Source organism: Rhinopithecus roxellana, chromosome 12, assembly GCF_007565055.1.
Source record: "Rhinopithecus roxellana isolate Shanxi Qingling chromosome 12, ASM756505v1, whole genome shotgun sequence".
NCBI lineage: Eukaryota > Metazoa > Chordata > Mammalia > Primates > Cercopithecidae > Rhinopithecus > Rhinopithecus roxellana.
In genome coordinates, this window is record NC_044560.1 from 121,829,208 (window position 1) to 121,853,632 (window position 24,425).

The 24,425-nt window shown below is 43.5% G+C and overlaps 1 protein-coding gene across 1 annotated transcript in view; it reads right to left on the reverse strand.

The window, feature by feature from the left end:
* Window positions 1-285: 285 nt before the first annotated feature.
* The window catches only part of ZSWIM5 (zinc finger SWIM-type containing 5), a 191,331-nt gene continuing 167,191 nt past the window's right edge, over window positions 286-24,425 (reverse strand). The window contains exons 6-14 of the mRNA XM_030913688.1: window positions 22,246-22,422; window positions 19,390-19,536; window positions 17,946-18,083; window positions 15,046-15,306; window positions 14,699-14,834; window positions 13,324-13,481; window positions 4,475-4,638; window positions 3,918-3,999; window positions 286-3,185 (exon numbers count right to left, since the gene is read on the reverse strand). Coding sequence (XP_030769548.1) covers window positions 2,323-3,185; window positions 3,918-3,999; window positions 4,475-4,638; window positions 13,324-13,481; window positions 14,699-14,834; window positions 15,046-15,306; window positions 17,946-18,083; window positions 19,390-19,536; window positions 22,246-22,422 — 2,126 coding nt within the window. The 3' untranslated portion in view covers window positions 286-2,322. The remainder of the gene's footprint in view (window positions 3,186-3,917; window positions 4,000-4,474; window positions 4,639-13,323; window positions 13,482-14,698; window positions 14,835-15,045; window positions 15,307-17,945; window positions 18,084-19,389; window positions 19,537-22,245; window positions 22,423-24,425) is intronic.

A 24,425-nucleotide genomic window follows, 5' to 3' on the forward strand; every position in this document is an offset into this window, starting at 1 on the left:
GCACTCAAGATTGCTTTATATTATTTTCTGAGCATCCCCTTTAATTTTCTCAAGATCTTGGTGTTTCCACCCTTCCTGGTGGTACCTGCTTCCCAGGACAAGGCTCTGAGGTGTCTGCAAGCTCTGGAGAAGGGTCTGGTATGGCAAGAAATTCTTTATCTGTCATTCTGCATCTCCTTGGACCACTAGGAGCCCACTGTGCTGTAGGCTGAACCAGCTCCCTGGCCCAGCCAGGGCAATGCAGAAGGGAGAGATGGGTTTCATTTAATGCAGGAACACAATTTCTGCTTTTAGAAAAATGATCGTTTATGTGATCCATGATTTATTCATAGAAAAGCACTGTGAGTTCACACACTTGCTAAAAAAGGGCAACTGTGATACAGAATGAGAGTGGCTTCTCTTTTTTTTTTAACCAACCCATTGGGCTGAGACGTAGAGGCCCTTGGCTGGACAGTAAGACTTGAGTAGCCACAAATGGCAAATACAACTTCTTGGTCAGTTTGGAGTAAAAAAGGTGACAATTTGTCAAAGAAAAAGCAGATGGAGAAGTTCTTAGTTCACATTCTAGCTATACCACCCCTTCCCTATCACACCCCACCCCTAACTCAGGAACTAAGACATGAAACAGTAAACACCAAGACACTGGTATCCAACTGACTCTTCTGAATGCCTTTGCTACCTCCTGTAACAATTCCAGGCCGAGCATAGAGGTCAGGAAGGTAGCAGGAACATGATACACTGTGGAGGTCAGCCAGGGCTAAGACAGGGCTGCCCACTAGGGCTAGAAATTAGGAAGGGAGAGGCTAAGAGCAGACCAGCCCTAGCCTCCAAGTCAGCGAGCAATGAGACTGTGACAAAAGCAGGCAGAGGAAGCTTGAGGTAGAAAGGCAGGGGAAGAAAGCAAGTATGGGGCGAGAAGAGAACTGTGGAGCTAAAGCAGCCAATCTAATAGCAGAGGGAGATTGGTGCTTAGAAGCTTGTTTAGTGAGAGAATGAATAGAGGAGGCACAGAGATGGGGAACAAACGTTTAGCTGGCGAGAGAGATTTAAGAGGAACAGGAAAGAGAAATTTGGCAAAAAGGAAGGACACATTCATGCAGATCCTCAAACATGAATACACAGACATCCCTACATGTAGAAATATGCTCAGTTACACATATAAAGACACGGGTACATGGATAACAAGCATACACACAGATACAAACATGTTTATACACATGCACTCATGTGTGCCCAGATACACATACACACTAAATATGCACAGTGTATTTGCACATAGATGTGCATCCTCACATGTATGCAAAATGTGTATATCCTCAGGTAGAAACCCAGTCCAGTGTGCACATATTCACACAGGTACACAGCCATAGAACTCACACATACACATAAATATACATGTGCACATACAGACAGGCATGCACAGATATATCTATGCACATAGACACATGTACTTAGCCATACAGATACACACACACGATTATAGATGAAACCACACACTCTCTAACACAAAGGTGACCACAGTAGATGAATATTATGAACTCAGCAGCTTCCCAGACCTTCATCTTCTCCCTGCACTTGTTTCTCAGGCATTCTGCAGGCTCCTGAAGAAGCTGTGTGAGGCAGGAGCTTCGATGTCCTCCTAGTTTTGTGAGGCAAAAGTCTAAGTCCAGTCCTGGCCTCTGTCCCTCACTCACCACTGGGCTATAAATGCCCTGTCTGTAGGTGGGGGATTCTGCATAGACTAGACTTGGGATTGATTCTAACTGGCCATTTTTCTCCTTGGCACCCCCACTCTTCCACTGCTACCAGCATACACTCTGCAAGGGAAACCTGAGAAATGGTTGTGAGTCTCCTCAGAAAATAAGTATATCCTCCTACCCACAGCTACTTCAAGTGCCCATCAAATCAAAACCACAATTATAAATAGTTGTAAGTTTACAATAATTAGCAACACATATACTATAGTATTTACAGTCCCATAGATGTGTGTGTTTCTCTGGTTAAGCAATCCCTGAGACGGAACAGTGTTCTGTGTTTGCCAAGGGAGACAGGGCCAATGCTCAGGACACGCAGGATACGGGGGCATGAGGTGGCATGTTGTGGGGTTTCTGGTCGATCTGCAGGGCCCAGCTCCTCCATTAACATGCCAAGGTAGGCATATCAACTAGAGTTAGACTTTCCCCATCCTTAGCCCTGTGGTCCTTTGGCCTCAGCCACAGGTGCTCAGAGTCCTCTCAGGGTGGACAAATGTTTCAGTGTCCTTGGCCTGACCTGATACTACCTGGGAACCCAGGCTGCCCTGGCGGTGAGCTATCTGCTCTCTCAGCCAAAGCGCTCTCGCACCAGCAGCATCAGCTTTTTCTTGCCTTTGTAGATCTGTTTGAGGTTGTCAATGAACTGGGCAAATTGCAGGTGGCCATCCTGGGGCAGCAGGAAGGTCTCCCGAGCCTTGCTTAGAAACTCAATGAACTCTCCATAGTGGCGAGGGCTGATGTGTGTTAGGCGTGAGTGTGTAGTGTTGATATAGGCATTGATGGTGGCATCCAACAACTGGCGCAATGGAGCTTTGTCAGTGGACATGAGCTTTCCAGAGCTGCGGCGGCCTGGGATGCCGGCCAGGCCAGGTGCAGTCACTGTGCAGCGTCGTAAGATGTCTGAAAGCACTGTGGCACAGTGCACACTCTTCACCACCAGGGGGATGAGAGCTGCCAGCTCATTCTTGCCCAGAGAGTGGCTGAGAGCACAAGCCCAGAGCACATCATTGATGGCAGGGTGAGTATCCTGGTTGTAGGCCAGGTTAAGATGGCTCATGGCCAGTGAGGCCAGCTTGAAGGCACGGAGCGGGTAGCCGCGGAGCTCCATGTAGCGGGCGATGGTGAAGAGCTGCGAATGGGTCATGCCACCAGCAGCAGCATCAATGGCAATCTGGTAGGCTGCCTCAAAGGCGATGTGGTCTTTCTCACAGAGGGTAAGGGCTGACAGGGCACAGCTCTGTGGATCCTTCATAGCACACTGTAGGGCCAGCGTGCGAGCACAGCTAGCCAGTTCCTCCCGCTGTGGATAGTCAAGACTGAGGCGCAGGATAGTGGTGTGGGACACAGCTGTGGCAGCTACAATACTAGTAGCCTCAGTTGGGGTGAAGAGTGTGTACCAGCTCTGCAAGATGCTCACCAGGGCCCGCACACCTGTCAGGGAGAGCCTGAGCTCAGCCGTGGCCATCTGGGTCCTGATTCAGGTCTACCCAGATTACCATTTGGGGTATGAACTTGGCCTGCAGCGATGAGTTCTCCCTCCTCAGCAACCTTGAGATGATATGAGGCAAACCAGGACAAGGGGAGCATCCCAGATGGCCAGACCCTGTTTGGGGTCTCTTTCTATCCCTTCTTTCCCCAGGTCAGAGGGTTGAAGGTTTCTGCAGGTGCTCTTGACCCCTCACAAGGATGGGACAGTACAGCCTGGGGTTTGCTTGCCCTGAGGCATGGGTTGCAGATCTGCCAGGGGTTCTAGCTGAAGTGGGGCCTCTCAGGGTAGAGTCTTGTGCTGGGGCTTTGGGCTTTAGAAAAGGTCCTGAGCCTCCAAGTTGTCTGGGGTTTTTCACAAGCATGGACAGGGATGGGGACCAAACCACTGGGCCCACTACCTCCCAAGGGAGCACTTGAGTAGCAACTGAAAATTCATTCTCTTAGACATGTCTCTGATGAGAGGATCAAGTGCTGCTGACATCAGGATATGGTTCAAGCAATGAGGACAGAGCTTGGGCTGGCTGAACAGAGGCTACCTTCTCCTACCAGCAGCCCCATCCTTTCTTAGGCCATCAGGACTAGGAATATGAGAGCTCTAAGGATTCACTGTCCTGTCCCAAGAGTAGGGCCTAGAAACTCCTTTCCGCTGGGGGTAGAGGGAGGTGGGAGACTCACCCACTTCTGTAGCACAGGTCACCAACCATCGTACCATCTCCCTGCGTCTCCAGTTAAGGGTTGATAAGGTCATCCGCATCACCTGGGCACAAAAGAGGCCTTTCCAGTGGGCTATGCCTGTTGTGACCTCTCCCTCCCCTTGCCATTCATTTATGCAACAAATATTTTCTGGTGCTTTAAACAGTGGTCTCTCCCCTGATAAATATAAAATACAGTTAAATTTCTTTCCTAGCTCTCCCACCAATCAGATAGGAGGCTTCTCAGATGATCTGCAGCAAAGTCCTTATTATCATACCTTACTTGACTTGCAGAAATGGGGAGGCAGACAGAAGATAGGGACCCCATGGAGCCTAAAGCTGTATCTTGCTTCTGGCCTTAACTTAAAAGTGGAGCCCAATTTATGAAATCCTTGCCTTTTCCCTTGTCTAGAACTTGTGTTCTGGGCACAAAGAAAGAGCCAGATTTGGCCTATGCCCAGTCTCCCAGAGATCCTACCTTCTCCCAATTGTCACTAGGCCAGAAGTCTAAACTGAGGATGGCCCACTCTTCTTCCATACCTGTAACCCAAGCTCCAGGGCAACGTTGAGCAGGGTGCTGTCAGTACTACTGTCAGTGGGAGTAGCAATCTTGAATGCATCTTGGGCCAGTTTGAAGATGAGGGAGGAAGAATGAATGTGCTTCTGTATTGCTTCCAGAATTGTTCGGAGTCTCAAAGTGTCTCCTATAGATGCCAAGAGAAGGGGTAGGGTCTATTTTAATGTTTTACTAAACAGTCAGCTGATCACAACAGGTAGTTCAACAGGTGGTTGAAATGGCTGCTATTAATTCATTGAATGTTTCTGAATGCTACCGCCCCTTCTGGGTTATCAAGCTGTCTCCACTAAACACATTTGAGGCTCCTCCCTTCCCCAGACCCTATGTGAATCCTATTCTCTCCACCTTTTCATCTGTCTCTACCAAATACCCTCTGCCCTCAGGATCTTTAAGTACCAAAAATAATTTTCTTGAACACCTGAATTTCCAGAGCTATACAGTAGACAGAAAGCCACATTACTGCCAAAAAAGAATGCCAGTCCCACTGTCGACTTCTCACTACAGCTCCCTGGAGCAAAAAGGAGCGGGGCCACCACTTCTTATTCAATAGGCAGGGATTCTATACAAAGCACAAAGAGTTAAGGAATATAACATCAATGAAGTGAAGGTTGCTGGATGAAGGCAGTAGTGTATGAAAGACTACTACATCTTATAAAGGACAAACATGTTAAGTAAAAATAGAACAAAAAAGTAGGCCTTATGTTTTGCTTTGTAACTGCTGATAAAGTCAAAGAGGAGGAATGGCGGTATGACTATAGGCTTTGGAATAAAACACACTGGGGACTGAACCTGGTTCAGCCATTTAAGAGTTTAATGACTTCAGGTTGGGCGCAGTGGCTCTTGCCTGTAATCCCAGCACTTTGGCTGAGGTGGGTGAATCACTTGAGGTCAGGAGTTCGAGACCAGCCTGGCCAACATGGTGAAACCCTGTCTCTACTAAAAAAATACAAAAATCAGTCAGGCATGGTAGCGTGCTCCTGTAGTCCCAGCTACTCAGGAGGCTGAGGCAGGAGAATCACTTGAACCTGGGAGGCAGAGGTTGCAGTGAGCTAAGATTGGGCCACTGCACTCCAGCCTGGGTGACACAGCGAGACTCTGTCTCAAAAAAAAAAAAAAAAAGAAAAGAAAATAGTTCAATAAGGCTGGGCGCGGTGGCTCAAGCCTGTAATCCCAGCACTTTGGGAGGCCGAGACGGGTGGATCACGAGGTCAGGAGATCGAGACCATCCTGGCTAACACCGTGAAACCCCGTCTCTACTAAAAAATACAAAAAACTAGCCAGGCGAGGTGGCGGGCGCCTGTAGTCCCAGCTACTCGGGAGGCTGAGGCAGGAGAATGGCGTAAACCCGGGAGGCAGAGCTTGCAGTGAGCTGAGATCCGGCCACTGCACTCCAGCCTGGGCGATAGAGCGAGACTCCGTCTCAAAAAAAAAAAAAAAAAAAAAGAGTTCAATAACTTCATCTATAAAATGGAAACAATAACCTTTAGGATTGTTGTGAGAATTATAAATAATTTGTAATATTCTATGATTCTATTTTTATAAAAAAGATATACAGTGTGTGTACATATATATGAATAGAAAATCTCCAGGACTCTTTATGCAAATGTCTTATTCATAGTTGTTTTTGGGTGCCAGGATTATGAAAGCGATTTCCTTTATTCTTCTATCATCTTTAAAAACAGTTTTTTAAGTTAATAGACTATGTCTTTAGAGCAGTTTCAGGTTTACAGGAAATTGATCAGATAGTACAGAGAGTCCCCATATATTCCCTATTATTAACATCTTTTTTTTTTTTTTTTTTTGAGACAGAGTCTCACTCTGTCACCCAAACTGGAGTGCAGTGGCCGGATCTCAGATCACTGCAAGCTCTGCCTTTCGGGTTCACGCCATTCTCCTGCCTCAGCCTCCCGAGTAGCTGGGACTATAGGCGCCCGCCACCTCGCCCGGCTAGTTTTTTGTATTTTTTAGTAGAGACGGGGTTTCACTAGGTTAGCCAGGATGGTCTCGATCTCCTGACCTTGTGATCCGCCCGGCTCAGCCTCCCAAAGTGCTGGGATTACAGGCTTGAGCCACTGCGCCCGGCCAACATCTTATATTAATGTGGTATATTTGGTAAACCAATATTAATACAGTAATCCCTCCACACCTGGGGGAGATTGGTTCCATGACTTCCCTTGGATACCAAAATCTGAGGATGCTCAAGTCTCTCATAACCTACCATCATATCCTCCCCTATACTTTAAATCACCTCTAGATTACTTATAATATCTAATACAATGCCTATACATCATTACATGTGGATTCAACATAGTGCTTTGTGCCCAGCAAATTAAAGTTTTGCTTTCTGGAGCTTTGAGGAGTTTTTTTTCCTGAATATTTTTGATCCACAGTTGGTTGAATCCACAGATGCAGAACCCACAGATACAGAGGGCTGACTGTACATTATTATTAGTGTGGTACATTTGATGAACCAATATGCATATATTATTAACTCAAGTCTACAGTTTACATTAGGGTTCACTCTGTGTTATACAGTTGTATGGGTTTTGACAAATGTATGTTATCAATCTACTCTTACAGCGTCATATAAAATAGTATCACTTCTCTAAAAATCTCCTGTGTTCTATCTGTTCATCCCTTTCTCCATTCCCTCTAAGTCCCTGGCAACTATTGATCTTTTTACTGTTTTCATAGTTTTGCCTTTTCCAGAATATCATATACTTGGAATCATACAGTAAGTAGCCTTTTCAGACTGGCTTCTTTTTTTTTTTTTTTTAACTTAAAGACTAGTGTGATAATACAGATTGGCTTCTTACAACATGCAATACACATTTAAAGTTCCTCCATATCTTTGTTTCCCTCAGAGTTTACACCCAAAACTTCCATGTCTTTTTTTTTTTTTTTTTTTTTTTGTGTGTGTGTGTGGCTTGAGAAGCCATGTCTTTTTATTTAGAAATAATAATCAATTCTATGGATATACGACAATTTATTTATCCATCCACCTTTTGAAGAACATCTTGGTTACTTTCAGTTTGGAGCAATTATAAATAAAGATGCTTTAAACCTTCATGTGCAGGCTAACTGCAACCTTCGCCTCCTGGGTTAAAGATATTCTCCTGGTCTCAGCCTCCTGAGTAGTTTGGATTACAGGTGTGTGACACCACGCCCAGCTAATTTTTATATTTTTAGTAGAGATGGGGTTTCCCCATGTTGGCCAGGCTGGTCTTGAACTCCTGACCTCAGATGATCCACCTGCCTCAGCCTCCCAAAGTGCTGGGATTACAGGCGTGAGCCACCGCGGCTGGCCATCCTCTAGACATTTTATAGTTTTGTGTTTTACCTTTAGGTCTATGATTCTTTTTTTTTTTTTTTTTTTTGAGACGGAGTCTTGCTCTGTCGCCCAGGCTGGAGTGCAGTGGCTGGATCTCAGCTCACTGCAAGCTCTGCCTCCCGGGTTTACACCATTCTCCTGCCTCAGCCTCCCGAGTAGCTGGGACTACAGGCGCCCGCCACCTCGCCCGGCTAGTTTTTTGTATTTTTTTAGTAGAGACGGGGTTTCACCATGTTAGCCAGGATGGTCTCGATCTCCTGACCTCGTGATCTGCCCGTATGATCCATTTTGAGTTAATTTTTGTTAAAGGTCTAAGGTCAGTGTCTATATTAATTTCTTTTTGCATGTGAATGTCCAGATTTTCTAGCACCATTTGTTGAAAAGACAATCTTTTGGTCCTTTCTCAGTATCAGTTGACTATATTTGTGTGAGTCTATTTCTGAGCTTTTAATTTTGTTCCATTGATCTGTTTGTCAGTTTTTCAACAGTACCACACTGTCTTGATTAATATTACAGTAAGTGTTTCCACTGGGTAGTTATCAGGCCTCTGACTTGTTCTTCAATATTATGTTGGCTATTCTAGGTCTTTTGTTTTTCCACATAAAGTTTAGAAAGGGTTTGTTGATATGCACAAAATAAATTGCTGGGATTTTGATTGGGATTGTGTTAAATCTATAGATCAAGTTGGGAAGAACTGACCTTCTAATATACATTCTTATTATCCATGAACATGGACCATTTCTATTTATTTAAGTCATCTTTGATATTTTTCATCCAAGTTTTACAGTATTCCTCATATCGATCTTATACATATTTTGTTAGATTTATTCCTAAGTACTTCATTTTTGGGGTGCTAATGTAAATGGTACTGTGTTTTTAATTGCAAAGTCTAATTCTTCTTTGCTGGCATATAGGAAAACAATTGAATTTTGTATATTAACCTTATATACTGCAAACTTGCTATAATTACTTGTTAGTTCCAGTTTTTAAAAAAATTGATTCTTTGGGATTCATACATAGTCAATCATGTCATTTTTGAACAAAGACAGATTTATTTCTTCCTTTCCAATTGGCTTACAATGATTTCACTTAAAAATTTTTGACCTAGGCCGGGCGCGGTGGCTCAAGCCTGTAATCCCAGCACTTTGGGAGGCCGAGACGGGCGGATCACGAGGTCAGGAGATCGAGACCATCCTGGCTAATACGGTGAAACCCCGTCTCTACTAAAAAATACAAAAAACTAGCCGGGCGACGAGGCGGGCGCCTGTAGTCCCAGCTACTCGGGAGGCTGAGACAGGAGAATGGCGTGAACCCGAAAGGCAGAGCTTGCAGTGATCTGAGATCCGGCCACTGCACTCCAGTTTGGGCGGCAGAGCAAGACTCCGTCTAAAAAAAAAAAAAAAAAAAAAAAAAAAAAAAAAAAAAAATTTTGACCTTATGACGGGTTTATTGGGACATAACCCTGTCATTAGTCAGGGAGCATCTGCGTATCATTTATTTCCTTTTCCTATCTTATTGTATTAGTTAGGAACTTCTAGTATGATGCTGAATAGAAGTGGCAAGAGGGAACATTCTTGTCTTATTCCTGATCTTAAAGGGAAAGCATCTAGTTTCTCATCATTAAGTGTAATGGTAGTTATAGCTGTAGGTTTTAATTTTTTGTCTTTAAGCTCTTTTGCCCAGACGGGAGTGCGGTAGCACAATCACGGTTCACTGCAGCCTTGACTTCCCAGGCTCAAGTGATCCTCTTGCCTCAGCCTCCCAAGTAGCTGGAACTACAGGAGTGTGCCCACCACAACTGGCTATTTTTTATTTTTTGGTAGTGATGAGGTCTTGCTATGTTGTCCAGGCTGGTCTTGAACTCCCAGGCTCAAGCGATTCTCTCAGCTTGGCCTCCCAAAGTGCTAGGATTACAAGTGTGAGCCACCAAACCCAGAAGGTAATTGTAGGTTTTTTTGTAGAAGTTCTTTATCAAGTTGAGGCAGTTCTCCTCTATTCCTAGTTTGCTAAGGGTTTTTTAAAATTATGAATGGGTGTCAGTTATGATTTTCCTGCATTTACTGATGAATGACTTTTCTTCTTTGCCTGTGGAAAGAATAAATTCCATTAATGGAATTAATGGATTCCATTAATTGATTTTCAAGTATTGAGACAACTTACATACCTGAAATAAATCCTACTTGTGGTTCATTCTTTTTATACACTGTTGGGTTTGATTTGCTAAAATTTGTTCAGGATTTCTGCATTTATGCTCATGAGTCATACTGATCTGTACTTTTCCTTTCTTGTAACGTCTTTATTTAGTTTTGGTTTTAGAGTAATACTGGTCTCATAGAGTAAGGAAGTGTTTCCTCTGCTTCTATTTTCTGGAAGATACTTTAGAGAATCAGTACCATTTATTCCTTAAATAACCTCCTGTGTTCAGATTATTACAGTACCTCAGCCTCCCGAGTAGCTGGGATTATAGGTGTGTGCCACCATGCCCACTTAATTTTTTTTTTTTTTTTTTTTTTTTGTATTTTTGGTAGAGATGGAGTTTTGCCATGTTAGCCAGGCTGGTCTTGAACTCTTGGCTTCAAGTCATCTGCCTTCCTTGGCCTCCCAAAGTGCTGGGATTACAGGCATGAGCCACTGCACCTGTCTGCTCTGATCTTTACTATTTCCTTTCTTATGCTTACTTTGGGTTTTCTTTTTCTGACTTCTTAAAGTGAAATCTGGGCTGGGCGCAGCAGCTCACGCCTGTAATCACAGCACTTTGGGAGGTCGAGGTGGGCGGATCATGAGGTCAGGAGATCGAGACCATCCTGGCGAACACTGTGAAACCCTGTCTCTACTAAAAATACAAAAAATTAGCTGGGCATGGTGGCGGGCGCCTGTAGTCCCAGCTACTCAGGAGGCTGAGGCAGGAGAATAGCATGAATCTAGGGTGGTGGAGCTTGCAGTGAGCAGAGATTGCACCACTGCACTCCAGCCTGGGAAACAGAGCGAGACTCCGTCTCAAAAATAAAAATAAAAATAAAAAAAAAAAGTGAAATCTGAGATCACTGATTTGAAGCATTTTTCATTTATTGCTAAAAATGTGTAAGAAAACCTTAGCTACATTCCACTAATTTTGACTTGTGCTTTCATTTTCATATAGTCAAAAGATTTTCTAATTTTCTTGTGATTTTATTTCTTTGCTCCATGAGTAATATGCATGTATGTGGTTTAATTTCCAAAAACTTAAGATATTTTCTAAATATCTTTTTATTATTGATTTTTAATTGTACTGTGGTTGTCTGAAAAAGATTTTCAGTTCCTCTCTCTCTCTGTCTCTTTTTTTTAAGAGTCAGGGTCTTGCTCTGTCATCCAGGTTGGAGTGGTGTCATGATGGTAGCTTACTGCAGTTTCTAATTCCTGCGCTCACGCAGTTCTTCTACCTTAGCCTCCTCAGTAGCTGGGACTACGGGTGCTTGCCAGTACATCTGGCTAATCTTTTTTTTTTTTTGAGACGGAGTCTTGCTCTGTCGCCCGGGCTGGAGTGCAGTGACCGGATCTCAGCTCACCGCAAGCTCCGCCTCCCGGGTTTACGCCATTCTCCTGTCTCAGCCTCCCGAGTAGCTGGGATTACAGGCGCCCACCACCTTGCCCGGCTAGTTTTTTGTATTTTTAGTAGAGACGGGGTTTCACCGGGTTAGCCAGGATGGTCTCGATCTCCTGAACTTGTGATCCGCCCGTCTCGGCCTCCCAAAGTGCTGGGATTACAGGCTTGAGCCACCACGCCCAGCCATCTGGCTAATTTTTAAAATTTTTTGTAAAGACAGGATCTTGCTATGTTGCCCAGGCTAGTCTCAAACTCCTGGTCTCAAGTGATCCTTCTGCCTTGGCCTCCTGAAGTGCTGGGATTACAGGTGTGAGCCACTGCACCTGGCCTCATCTTTGTTTCTGAAATATATTTTCATTGGTATAAAATTCTAGTTTGACAGTTTTTGGTTTTGTTTTGAGATGGAGTCTCACTTTGTCACCCAGGCAGGAGTGCAGTGGTGTGATCTCGGCTCACCGCAACCTCTGCCTCCCAGGTTCAAGCGATTCTCGTGCCTCAGCCTCCTGAGTAGCTGGGACTACAGGTGTGCACTACCATGCCCAGCTAATTTTTGTATTTTTAGTAGAGATGGGGTTCTCAAACTCCTGACCTCAAGTGATCTGCCTGCCTTGGCCTCCCAAAGTGCTGGGATTATAGGCGTGAGCCACCGTGCTTGGCCTGATAATGTTTTTTAAAAAAGTACTTTCAGCGATTTTTTTTCCCACTGTTTTCTGGCTTGCATTGTTTCTAATGATAAATCTGTTCTCATACTTGTTTTCTTGTCCTTTGTCTGTAATGTATCTTTTTTACTCTGATTGCTTTTAAGTAGATTTTCTCTTCTATTATTGGTTTTAAGCATTTTGGTTATGATGTGCCTTGGTATAGTTTTCTTCATGTTTATTATGCTTGTCATTCATTTATTTCCTTAGATCTGTAGTCCTCCTCCTTATCCTGCTTGGAATCTGAAACTCCATGCAGGCTACCACCACTCCCCACTTGGCACTCCTCACATGAATGCACATTATCAAATTTGTTGATTTTTGCCAATAAGATCAGTAGAAAATGTTATCTCAGGCTAATTTTAATTTGTATTTCTAAGGTGATACCAGACATTTTAGTTGTCTAAAAACCACTTGTATCTCCTTTTCTGTGAACTGTCTGATCATATCCTTTGTTCTATTTTTGTATTTGTTTGCTGATCATTTTTATATTAATTTATATGTAATTTTTACCTTTTCTGTAATGAGCGGTGTTTTTGGGGGGACAATAAGAAGATACCACATAAACTTATTTTTAATTTAAAAAAACCTTCAAAATCCATGTAGCTTCCTGGTCCAAAATATTCAGGAGCTCATGGTGGCTAGCATTTTATCATAGCTCCTTCTTATATAGGGGCTTACTTTCACTTCTGTTTGTGGTGAAACCTGCATAGCTAACAGGATGTATGTGAGCTTAAAGGCTGAGAATCACTTTGGACTGCCTATCTTTTACTAGGGCACTGAAAAAAAATCACAACTCTTCTCTCTGTAAGAAGTTCAGCTCTATCTTAGTCATCACTTCATTAGATCTTCCAGTGGCCCTGGGAGGCGTCTGACAGGTCATTGACAATGATCCCCATTTTATAGATTTGAAACTGAGGCTTAGAAAGGTGAAGTGATTTTATCAAACAGAAGGTTAGATTTAGAAGTAACTTAAAGATCAATTAATTTTAAATATTCGGGATCCTACAATTAGTAACTAGGGTAAAGTTTTGGCTTGGATCCAGGTGCTCTTTCTAATGGCAGCAAAGTGAGGATCACTATCACTCTAAATGGTCAAGGAGCTTCTCTTCCTCAGGAGACTGCAGGCCAAGCCTTGGACAGGCCATGGCTGGGCAGGCAGACGGGTGATGCTGGAGCTTAAGGTCTATCTATGCTCACCTTTGGCAGCAGTCAGCATGGTGGAGGCCAGTTCACACTGCTGTGATTCCAAGTGTCCAAGCGTGAACCAGCGAGGATAACGGCTGGGCACCACAGACACCGTATGGTGAAGGTGGGATGTGTCGCCTGCAGAAGCTGAGTTTTCTAAAACAGGTAACCTAGAAGACCCAGGAAGAATCATCAGCCACCATTCAGACCCTGGGCTTCTGAACCACCTTAGAGAAGCTTGCTCTTTGCTGGGAAGGAACTGGGGAGAGGAAAGGATTAACTAAGAGCTCTGAAGGTTTTCAAACCTGTGGTACTATACACTGTATGAGGTGAGTGCCTTGGTACTTAAGAGAACTCAACGCTGAATAGTTTCCACTACAAATGGATACGAAAGGCAGTTTAAGAGCTATCGGGTTGGGTAGTATGATATATTGTAAGAAGAGAGAAAAGTTAATACATTTTAAAAAAGAATCATAGGGTTGTTTATTATATTTATTTTTGAGACAATGTCTCTATCACATAGGCTGGAGTGTAGTGGTGCAATCACAGCTCACTGCAGCCCTGACCTCCTGGGCTCAAGCAATCCTCCCCCTCAGCCTCTTGAGTAGCTGGGACTTCAGGTGTGCACCACCATGCCTGGCTAATTTTTGTATTTTTTGTTTATGTAGAGACAGAGTTTCACCATGCTGCCCAGGCTGGTCTCAAACTCCTGGGCTCAAGCAATCTACCTGCCTCAGCCTCCCAAAGTGCTAGGATTACAGGCTTGAGCCACTGTACCCAGCCTGGTTATTTCTAAAAGTGTAAGAAATACATGCCAAGGAATTTCCTGTTTTAGCTAAGGTATTCTCCCAGTCTTACAGTCTGACTAAAATTGTTCTTCTGTATAGTCTGCTACATCACAGAGTTAAGTTTAACTGCCTAAACCAAGGATCTTATTCTAGCTTGGAAACAAAATGCCCATAGCTCATTGTTCTCAAGTCTTGGGGTAAATATATTTGTCTCTACTTCCCCCGGCTTCTTCTGGGGACCTGTGCCAGGGAATCTTGATTCAGCTGAACTATAGAAGGGCTCAGACCCCTTCTCAGCTTGCCAGACTAACCACTGAACAGGAAGACTCAGGTCTTAAGTGCTCCTTATTTATTAACATCTCAGGGGCTTCCTCAGACAATCAACCATGGGTACTCTCAGGGAACTAAGTCACCAACAAGGAATCCAGATACGAATCCTAGATCATATAAAAATATCTGAGCTATTTTAAGGTACACTTGGTAGCAGGTCCAACAGAATGACAAAGAGGGAAAGAAAAGAAAGTGAAATAAGTAAAGAAAAAGAGCACTGGACACTTCTGCTTTGATGGAGGCAACTGGACTGGGAAAGGGCTACCCACCTCATGGCACGTAAGGCTAATTTATAGGACAAGTCTGGATCATGAGGCAGCAGAGCTGAGAACAAATATTTGGCAAAGGTATGCATGGGAACACTCTCTCGGTGGATGACTTCTCCCAGACCGCTGAAAGGGCCCCCTGGAGGAAGATAAGTCAGCCAGTTATTTATCTGTATGCTTCCATTTGCCAGTCTGGACTTCAGCCCCAATATCTCATGTATGTTTGCTAATCATGGGAACCTTCACTACATTTTAATGTCATAAATATTCCTGTACTTGTACTCTATTGAAGAGGGGAGCTCAGGGTCATGGGTCAAAGACACCATGACAAGAGACTCTTTTCTACTTACCTTCCAGCAGTAAGATGCATTGCTTTTGCAGTGTTTGCACTAGCTCATCGTCCAGCTGCAGCTCTTGGAGTTGGCTCAGGAGCTGTTCCTCATTACGGCATACCTTGTCCTGTGCGTAGAGGCCTTCAGGCATTACCCTCTGTTGACCTAGGCCCATCAATGCAACTTCCAAGGCCAATGACAGGTAGGACTCACTGCTGTTTGGGGAGCCTGCAGCCACAGGTACATGCTGGTACACAGGGGGTCTGCTTTCATTCATATCTGAGGGCAACAGGGCACCAAATTCTTTAGGTCAGGCTTGGTAGAGTCTTCTTCTTTTTTTTTTTTTTTGGAGACAGAGTCTTGCTCTGTTGTCCAGGCTGGAGTGCAGTGGTGCGATCTCAGCTCACTGCATCCTCCGCCTCCTAGGTTCAAGCGATTTTCCTGCCTCAGCCTCCCAAGTAGCTGGGATTACAGGAGCAAGCCACAACACCTAATTTTTGTATTTTTAGTAGAGCAGGGGGTTTCATCATGTTGGCCAGGATGGACTCAAACTCCTGACCTCAGGTGATCTGCCTACCTCGGTCTCCCAAAGTGCTGGGATTACAGGTGTGAGCCACCGTGTCTGTCCTAGTCTTCTGTCTTTCCCTCCCATCTTTGGGATACAGCTTGGTCAACAGCTATCACAGGGAAGCTGAATCAGAACCCCAGAATAGTAAGGAAAATATACTGAAAAGAAGGTTACACAGAGCCACAAAGATTCCCACTTCTTTCTTTTATTTTATTTTTCTGGAGACAGAGTCTTGCTTGGTTGCTAAGGCTGGAGTATAGTGGTACAATCATGGCTCACTGATGCAGCCTCAACCTCTTGGGCTCAAGCGACCCTCCCACCTCAGCTTCCTGAGTAGCTGGGACTACAGGCACATGCCACCATGCCCAGATACTTTTAATTTTTTTTTTGTAGAGATAGGGTCTCATTATGATGCCCAGAGATATGGTCTCAAACTCCTGGGCTCAAATGATTCTCCCACCTTGGCCTCCCAAAATGCTGGGATTATAGGCATAAGCCACCATGCCCAGCCCCACCTCTTTTTTTTTTTTTTTTTTTTTGAGATGGAGTCTCGCTCTGTTTCCCAGGCTGGAGAGCAGTGGTACGATATCGGCTTATGCAACCTCCGCCTCCCGGGTTCAAGCAATTCGTCTGCCTCAGCCTCCCGAGTAGCTGGGATTACAGGCGCACACCACCACACCCAGTTAATTTTTACATTTTTAGCAGAGACGGGGTTTCACCATGTTGGCCAGGCTGGTCTCGAACTCCTGTCCTCAGGTGATCTGCCTGTCTTGGCCTCCCAAAGTGCTGGGATTACAGGCGACAGCCACCGCACCCAGCCCACCTCCTTCTCAATATATGAACTGGCTAAGCCAGTTAGGGAAGTATAAAATCTTACCTTTTGCTAGCGCATTATGGAATGTTGTAATTGTCTGTTTTTGTTTCTGTCTCTTTCACAGAATGTGAACACCTTAAAGGGATTAGACCATCTTGTTGTTCTAGGTATTGCTATGTGTTAGTGGTGAATGAATACACCCAAGTGCAAACTCAGGTTTCCAAGATGTAAATGTCACTGTACAGATGAAACAGACCAAAGATGATGATTCACTTTGCAAGGGGTCAGAGGGAAGACAAGGAGCAGTCCTCACTTGACTTGGGGCCATCCCTTATATCTCTACCCAGAGAAATCTGAATCCCTACAGTTAAACTCTTACTTTTGTACCATGTGCAACCTTTATGTTACTATTATCTCATATGCTCCACCACTGGATGCATAATTTCAGGAAGTAAGCATGGTTTAAAAGTCAAAGTCTTGGTTTCTTTTCTTTTCTCCCTCATCTATCCAATAAGTATTTATGAAAGATTGTTAAATGTCAGGTCCTCCACTAAGTGCTAGGAACACAAAGATAAAGAAGTCATAATTTTTCTTTTCAAGTAGCTGACAGTCTAGTAAGAGAGAACTATTTGTAAATAAATTGTAATGTAGCATGCTAAATACTAAAGTAGATATATGTATACAGTAAGTGAAGGCATAAAAGAAAAAAGAATCAATTTTGTCTCTATCTATTCTTGGCTACTCTTAATAAGGTCTTGAGACTCTATTAAATTATTCTTCTCTAGTTCTTATTTGTAAAATTGGTACAAAACCATCATGTAGAAGAAAGTTCAAAGGAAACCAGAAAATATTATTATGCAATTGCAAGGGATACACAGATTCTCGAAGGAAGTTCTTTCCCACTTTCAGACTGCTCTAGGTTCTTGCCTCTGACTGCTGAAATTTCTCTATTACTTGTTATTCTTCTTGGATTACATTCTTTAGGCATTTATGATAGGGAAATAAAAGGAACAAGGAAGGCTGGCAAGGTAAAATGTGAAATCAGGACAAGGCCAGACCACAGGGTAGGAAAGGAAGGTGGGAAATGGGCAAGTATGAAGAAACCTCTTAGGGTGCTCTAGTTTGGACAAGAGGGGGACAAAAACTTCAAAAGGAGGTAGAACAGAGTTTGGAAGGGAGAAAAGGGCTGACAAGGGCAGTCTTTTTTTTTTTTTTTTTTTTAACGAAACAGGGTCTCACTTTGTCACCCAGATTGCAGTGCAGTGGTGCAATCTTGACTCACTGCAGCCTCGATCTCCTGGGATCAAGTGATCCTACTGCCTCAGCCCCCAAGTAGCTGGGACTACAGGCGACTGCCACCATACCTGGTTAATATTTTGTAGAGACAGGGTTTTGCCATGTTGCCCAGGCTGGTCTTGAACTCCTGAACGCAAGTAATCCACCAACTTGGCCTCCCAAAATGCTAGGACTGCAGGTGTGAGCCACTATTCTAGCCAACAAGGGCAGTCTTGGTTTGCCTCAGGCTGACCCCTGTACCTGACATCTCCAGATAGCCATCATCATTCAGGCGGCAGGCCTCAGTCAAAGTGAGAAACAGGCAGCCAATGGGATCCAGGGGGTGGCCCACCCAGCCCTCCAGGTTTGTGATGGTTGTGGTTCCTCTCTGCAACAGTTCTGGAAACAAGCAGGTTAAAATTTTAGACAGTGATAGAGACAAACTGCTGTCTGTCCCTGCCTGGGTCTTCTTATCAGTCTCTCCAGCCTTGACCCTGAGAGTCAAATAAAAGCTTCTCTATTGTCTTGCCTTTGGTTGATAGGGCAGACCTCAAACATACCAGCCAGCTATAAGGTCATGTGGTCTGCATTCGGGTTGCCTGCTGGTAGTGCATACATGGATAGAGCTTTACAGGTTTTTGTTTTAAGAGACACCTGAATCTTCTGAATAGCTGGGACTACAGGCACATGCCACCATGCCCTGCTAATTTTATTTTATTTAAAAATTTATTTTTGAGACAGAGTCTCACTCTATTGCCCAGGCTGGAGTGCAGTGGTATGATCTTGGCTCACTGCAACCTCTGCCTCCTGGGTTCAAACGATTCTCGTGCCTCAGCCTCCAGAGTAGCTGGGACTACAGGCATATGCCACCATGCCTGATAAATTTTTGTATTTTTGGTAGAACTGGGGTTTGCTATGTTGGCCAGGCTGGTTTCGACCTCCTGGCCTAAGTGAGCCACCCGCCTCAGCCTCCCAAAGTCCTGGGATTACAGGTGTGAGCCACTGTGCCTGGCATATTTAGTTTAATTAATTAATTATTTATTTTGAGATGGAGTTCTGCTCTTGTTGCCCAGGCTGGAGTGGAATGGTGTGATCTTGGCTCACTGCAACCTCTGCCTCCCAGGTTCAAGCAATTCTCCTGCCTCAGCCTCCCAAGTAGCTGGGATTACAGGCATGCACCACCACGCCTGGCTAATTTTTTGTATTTTTAGTAGAGATGGGGTTTCTCCATGTTGGTCAGGCTGGTCTTGAACTCCTGACCTCAGGTGATCGCCTGCCTCGGCCTCCCAAAGTGCTGGGATTACAGAAGTAAGCCACTGTGCCCAGCCTTTATTTTATTTTTGTAAAGATAGGGTCTCGCCATGTTGCCCAGCCTGGTCTCAAACTCCTGGCCTCAAGCAATCCTACCTGGGCCTCCCAAAGTGCTGGGATTATAGGTGTGAGTCACCATGCCTGTCTACAGCTTTACAGTTTAAAAATGGTCTTCTCATACAAGATCTTAATGAGCCTTCTAACTGCCTTATGAGGGAGGCAAACAGGTATTATTCCCAAATTAACAGATGAGAAAACTGAGATTCATAAAGTGAGGCATTCCACAAGCAAGGAGAATGATCTGGAATTCCCTAGCTCTTCCAGGCCTTGTATCCTCTGAGGATCCTCATCAGCTTTGGGCCTAAGGGGGTTAGATGGTCCCTAATTACTATACCTTTCTTCTGATGCTTGTAGATTTCCAGTTGCCGCTGCTGCTGCAACCTCAGAGTATTAATAATGGCCACTGTGAGTCTGAGGGCCTCTTTTGGATAACCATGGGAACGTAGGGCGTCAACCCGAGCACAGGCTGTAGGCACATGCTCTACCAAATAAGAAGAAGATATTTTGGTCTAGTTAAAATTTCAAATCAGGAAAATTTATACCTGACAAAGAAGGTTTGTATTCAGTCCAGTTCCTCAAATTCAACCTGACACCTACTATATACCAGAAACTGTGTCTTTATCTTTGAAAGATATAAAAAGTTGAATAAATCACAGGTGGTATCTTGAAAGAGCTACCTTGCAGCCTCAGCATGGTCTATGGTGTTGAAAGGGACACACAAGTAGGATAATAAAATGTAGTTTCTCTCTTTGCAAACATATATTATACTATGGGAAACCAATGGAGGTAGCAACTAACTGCCTAATGGGAGAAGTCTCATTCATTTAATTAATCCTACATTTCCTGAAAACCTATTATATGCCAGGGAGTATGCTTGGCAAAGGAAGTACACAGATGAATAAGAAATGGTCATTGCCCTCAAAGAGCTCACAAATGATACATAAACGTAATTATAAAGCAGCTAAAAAGAAGTAACATAATAGAAATATATATAGAGAAAATAATATTTGAGCTGGGCTTTGAAGGACAAGTAAGATTTCAAACAGGTAGACAAACAGGGAAAGACATTCCTAACAAAGGAAACATAAGCAAGGGCATATTGTAAAAGCATAAAAATTTTTCAATATATTAATAGCATCCATCTTCAGAGTATGGCAAATAGTTCCATGTAGTTAGAATTATGTTATGTGGCTTAAGATAGCCTGGAAAAGGTAGAGTCTGGAATATAAACAGCTTTGAATGCCATTCTATGGAGTTTGAATTTACCTTAGAGATAATGGAAGACTACCAAACCAAAGACTTACAAATAGGTGAGTAATTATAACAAGCTTTATGGTTTATTTTGTGCTTTTTTCTTAAAGATAAAATTAAAAATTACATAAGTAATTGCAGAAAATTTGAAAATACATAAAAAGAAATATAAAATAAAAATCAGAAATAATCACTCTTTCCGGTGTCATGTATATTTACTCACACTTTTCTATTAATTTTTTTTTTTAGATGGAGTCTCACTCTGTCACCCAGACTGGAGTACAGTGGCGTGATCTCGGCTCACTGCAACCTCCGGCATCCAGGTTCAGGCAATTCTCCTGCCACAGCCTCCTGAGTAGCTGGTATTACAGATGTGTGCCACCACACCTGGATAATTTCTGTACTTTTACTAGAGACAGGGTTTCACCATGTTGGCCAGGCTGGTCTCAAACTCCTGACCTCAGGTGATCTGCCCACCTCAGTCTCTCAAAGTGCTGGGATTACAGGTGTGAGCCGCTGAGCCCAGCCTAGTAAGTTTTTACTAAAAATGGGATGGTATTACACTTGCTGTTTTGTAACTGGCCTTCCACTTAATAACACATTGTAAATATTTTTCCATGTTATCAAATATACATTTATAACATTAAAAATGATTACATATCATTCTGGTGAATACATGTACATCTATTGAGCTAATCAATCCCCTATTGTTGGACATTTATATGGTTTCCATTTTTTCTCATCTGTACCTTATTTTTATCCATGCTGTAATGAACCCCTTAGCTATATGCACATCCTTAGTTAATTATGGTTCAGGATAAATTCCTACAGGTAGAATTCCTGGATCACATGGTATGAACATATTTTAAAAGCTTCTGATAAGAAGAAATACCCTTCAGAAAGACTGTAAGTATTTACACTCCTGTAAGTAGTGGTAACCTATCTCCATGCAACCTCTCCCATACCAGAAACTAATTATCTTAATTAAAAACGCCTGACCATTTGAAAATCAAAAAATGCTAACTCAGTGTTGTTTTAATTTGCATCTTTGTTAATGAGGTGTATATTCTTTCATATGCTTATTACATTTATGTTTATTAGTGTTGGATCACAGAAGAAAGATGATCAGAGGGAACTTCGGGTAGTGACTCAGTGTGTCTGGCTACTGCTTTCAAGAGAGAGATGCGCATATCTAGATTCAGCAAAATCTTGAGAAAAACAAAGATACGGTTTGAGAGATGGAGGTAGGTAATTGCGAGAAGACAATGAAAATGTATGTCATTGCTGTAAGACTCGGAAAATGAATATTTTTAAAAAAGAATGTCTCTTTTGAAATGGGTATCCTGTGATAAAGTCAGGGACAGGCTGATTGAAGGAAAACCAGGAAACTATTTCAGAGGAGGGTTTAAACTCACAATGAAACAGCTCTATCCTGTTATCATGAAGGAAGGTAGGAAGGTGGGAAGGAGAAAAGGAAGACTGCTTGGTGACAAACGCAGATTATGTCCTATTTACTAGCACAGGAGACTAAAAAAAATTCAAATTAGTGCTTTTTTTAGCAAAACATGTAATTTCAGAGTAGACTATAATGTTGCTCAATAACTACTGAGTAGACTATTGTTGCTTAATAACTCAGAGAAGCTGTGAACTGAGGCCTAATTGCTTTGTTAGTGCTCTTTGAGATGCATTAACTCCTTTCACCCCTGCCAAAGCTTAGAGGACAGGATGCAAATTCTTATTTGAGGTTGCTGTATCACAACTGAGTATACACGCAAATGGCTTAGGCTTCACATAAATATCCCTAATAAAAGCCCCAAAAGATCTGTGTGAAAACTGTCCAAATTGTAGTTTGAGTTGCAGGTATGTATGAAGATGGCTCATTTGGGCCTGGCATGAAGTGAGGGTGGCTTTCAAGTTCTTAGAGGAGGGCTAGACTTACCAAGCCACAGTGGCTGGCCTTGGGAATTAAAGAGTAGTCTTTCACTTTCCCGTTGGCAGGCAGGAGCTGTATAAACATCACTGCTGATTATTCGCTGTAGGTGGCTATCCTGCCAATGTAATTCACGACCCTCGATGGCTCTAGTGAACACTGTTCGTCTTGGTCTGGATAAGGAGTCTGGAGAAAGAAGAACATGCAGCAGTACAGTGACAGGCAATTTGAAGTTTTAAGCCCTGGGTCTTCTTCAGGGTGGGAGGTTGGCTGAATAATAGCATTTTAAAAGAACAACTCTGGCAGCAGTATTGAGAACAGGTTATAAGGTGGAAGGGCAATGAGAGCAGCCACTTGCAATCTCTCTGAGTATCTGCTGTGTTGCCTCCTTCTTGGATAAGCTTTTAGTGTGTGTGTGCTCTTTACAGGAATAACCTTTCCACAGAGATCTATGGCTTACTTCCTCCTTCTACAGAAGACTAATTTCTCCTGAGATCCAGAAGCTACATGAAATAGAAGAGGTGTAGTAGTGGTGCTTAGCCACTCAATCATGAAGATATAAACTGCTTCTATCGAGGTCAAAGGTAGAGAGAAGCAGCTAGGCAATATCCCTGGCCAATCTGTAACTTGTTTCATACCAAGTTTCCCTTATCAGACCAAGGACTTTCATGAAATTCATATTAAGAGTTGAAAGAGAGCTGAAGCTACAGTGGCTTCTGCCTGTAATCCCAGAACTTTGGGTGGCTAAAGTGGGAGGATCACTTGAGGCCAGGAGTTCAAGACCAGCCTGGGCAACATAGCAAGGCACTGTCTCTACAAAAAATAAAAAATTTGGGCCGGGCGCGGTGGCTCAAGCCTGTAATCCCAGCACTTTGGGAGGCCGAGACGGGCGGATCACGAGGTCAGGAGATCGAGACCATCCTGGCTAACATGGTGAAACCCCGTCTCTACTAAAAAATACAAAAAACTAGCCGGGCGACCTGGCGGGCGCCTGTAGTCCCAGCTACTCGGGAGGCTGAGGCAGGAGAATGGCGTGAACCCGGGAGGCGGAGCTTGCAGTGAGCTGAGATCTGGCCACTGCACTCCAGCCTGGGCGACAGAGCAAGACTCCGTCTCAAAAAAAAAAAAAAAAAAAAAAAAAAAAAAAAAAAAAAAAAATAAAAAAAAATAAAAAATTTAAAAATTAGCCAGCCATGGTGGCACATGCCTGCAGTCCTAGCTACTTGGGAGGCTAAGGCAGGAGGATCACTTGAACTCAGGAGGTAGACGCTGCAGTGAGCCAAGATTACACCACTGCACTCTAGCCTGGGTGACAGAGCAAAACCCTATCTCAAAAAAAAAAAAAAAAAAAAAAAAAGAGAAAGAGCTGAAGCTCTGTATATTCAGGTACCTTTATTACACTGATATCTGCGGCTTACAGTCTTGTTCCCCAATAAGAAAAAACTGATGAGGCCAGGTGTGATGACTCGCACTTGTTATCCCAGCACTTTGGGAGGCTGAGGCTGGCAGATTGCTTGAGTCCAGGAGTTTGAGACCAGTCTGGGGAATGTGGTGAAACCCTGTCTCTACAAAAAATATAAAAATTAGCCAGGCATGGTGGCGTGGGCCTGTAGTCCCAGCTATTCAGGGGCTGAGTCAGGAGGATCACTTGAGCCCAGGAGGTTGAGGCCACAGTGAGCCGAGATCGTGCCACTGGTCTCCAGCCTGGGTAACAAAGCGAGATCATGCCTCAGAAAAAAGAAAAAGAAAAAACTGATGCTAATAAAAGACAAACTTGTTTTCTCACTGGAGTCTTACCATGCCATCTCTCTTCAGGAAAAGGGCTGCAGGGAAACCAAAATTGCAGACAAAAATGTAGGCTCAACTCTTAAGGGTGGTATGTAAGAGGACCAAATGAAGATATCTTGCCATAAACCATGGACTTAGGGAGGATCATGGAAATGATATTTAAGGTAATAAGAAACCATGAGGGAGTCATTTAACTGATGCTTTGCCAGATTAATGGCAATTTAAACTATTTCGGGATCAAGAACTGAAGTATTGTACTGTACGGACATTTACAGAGATGCCCAAATGAGGTGTGTACCTACTGATTCTGTGTAAAAATATTATGAGGGAATGTCAGATAATTCATACTGAATGTGAAACAACCTAACATATTCAACCATTCAGGAAAAGTCCTTGGAATC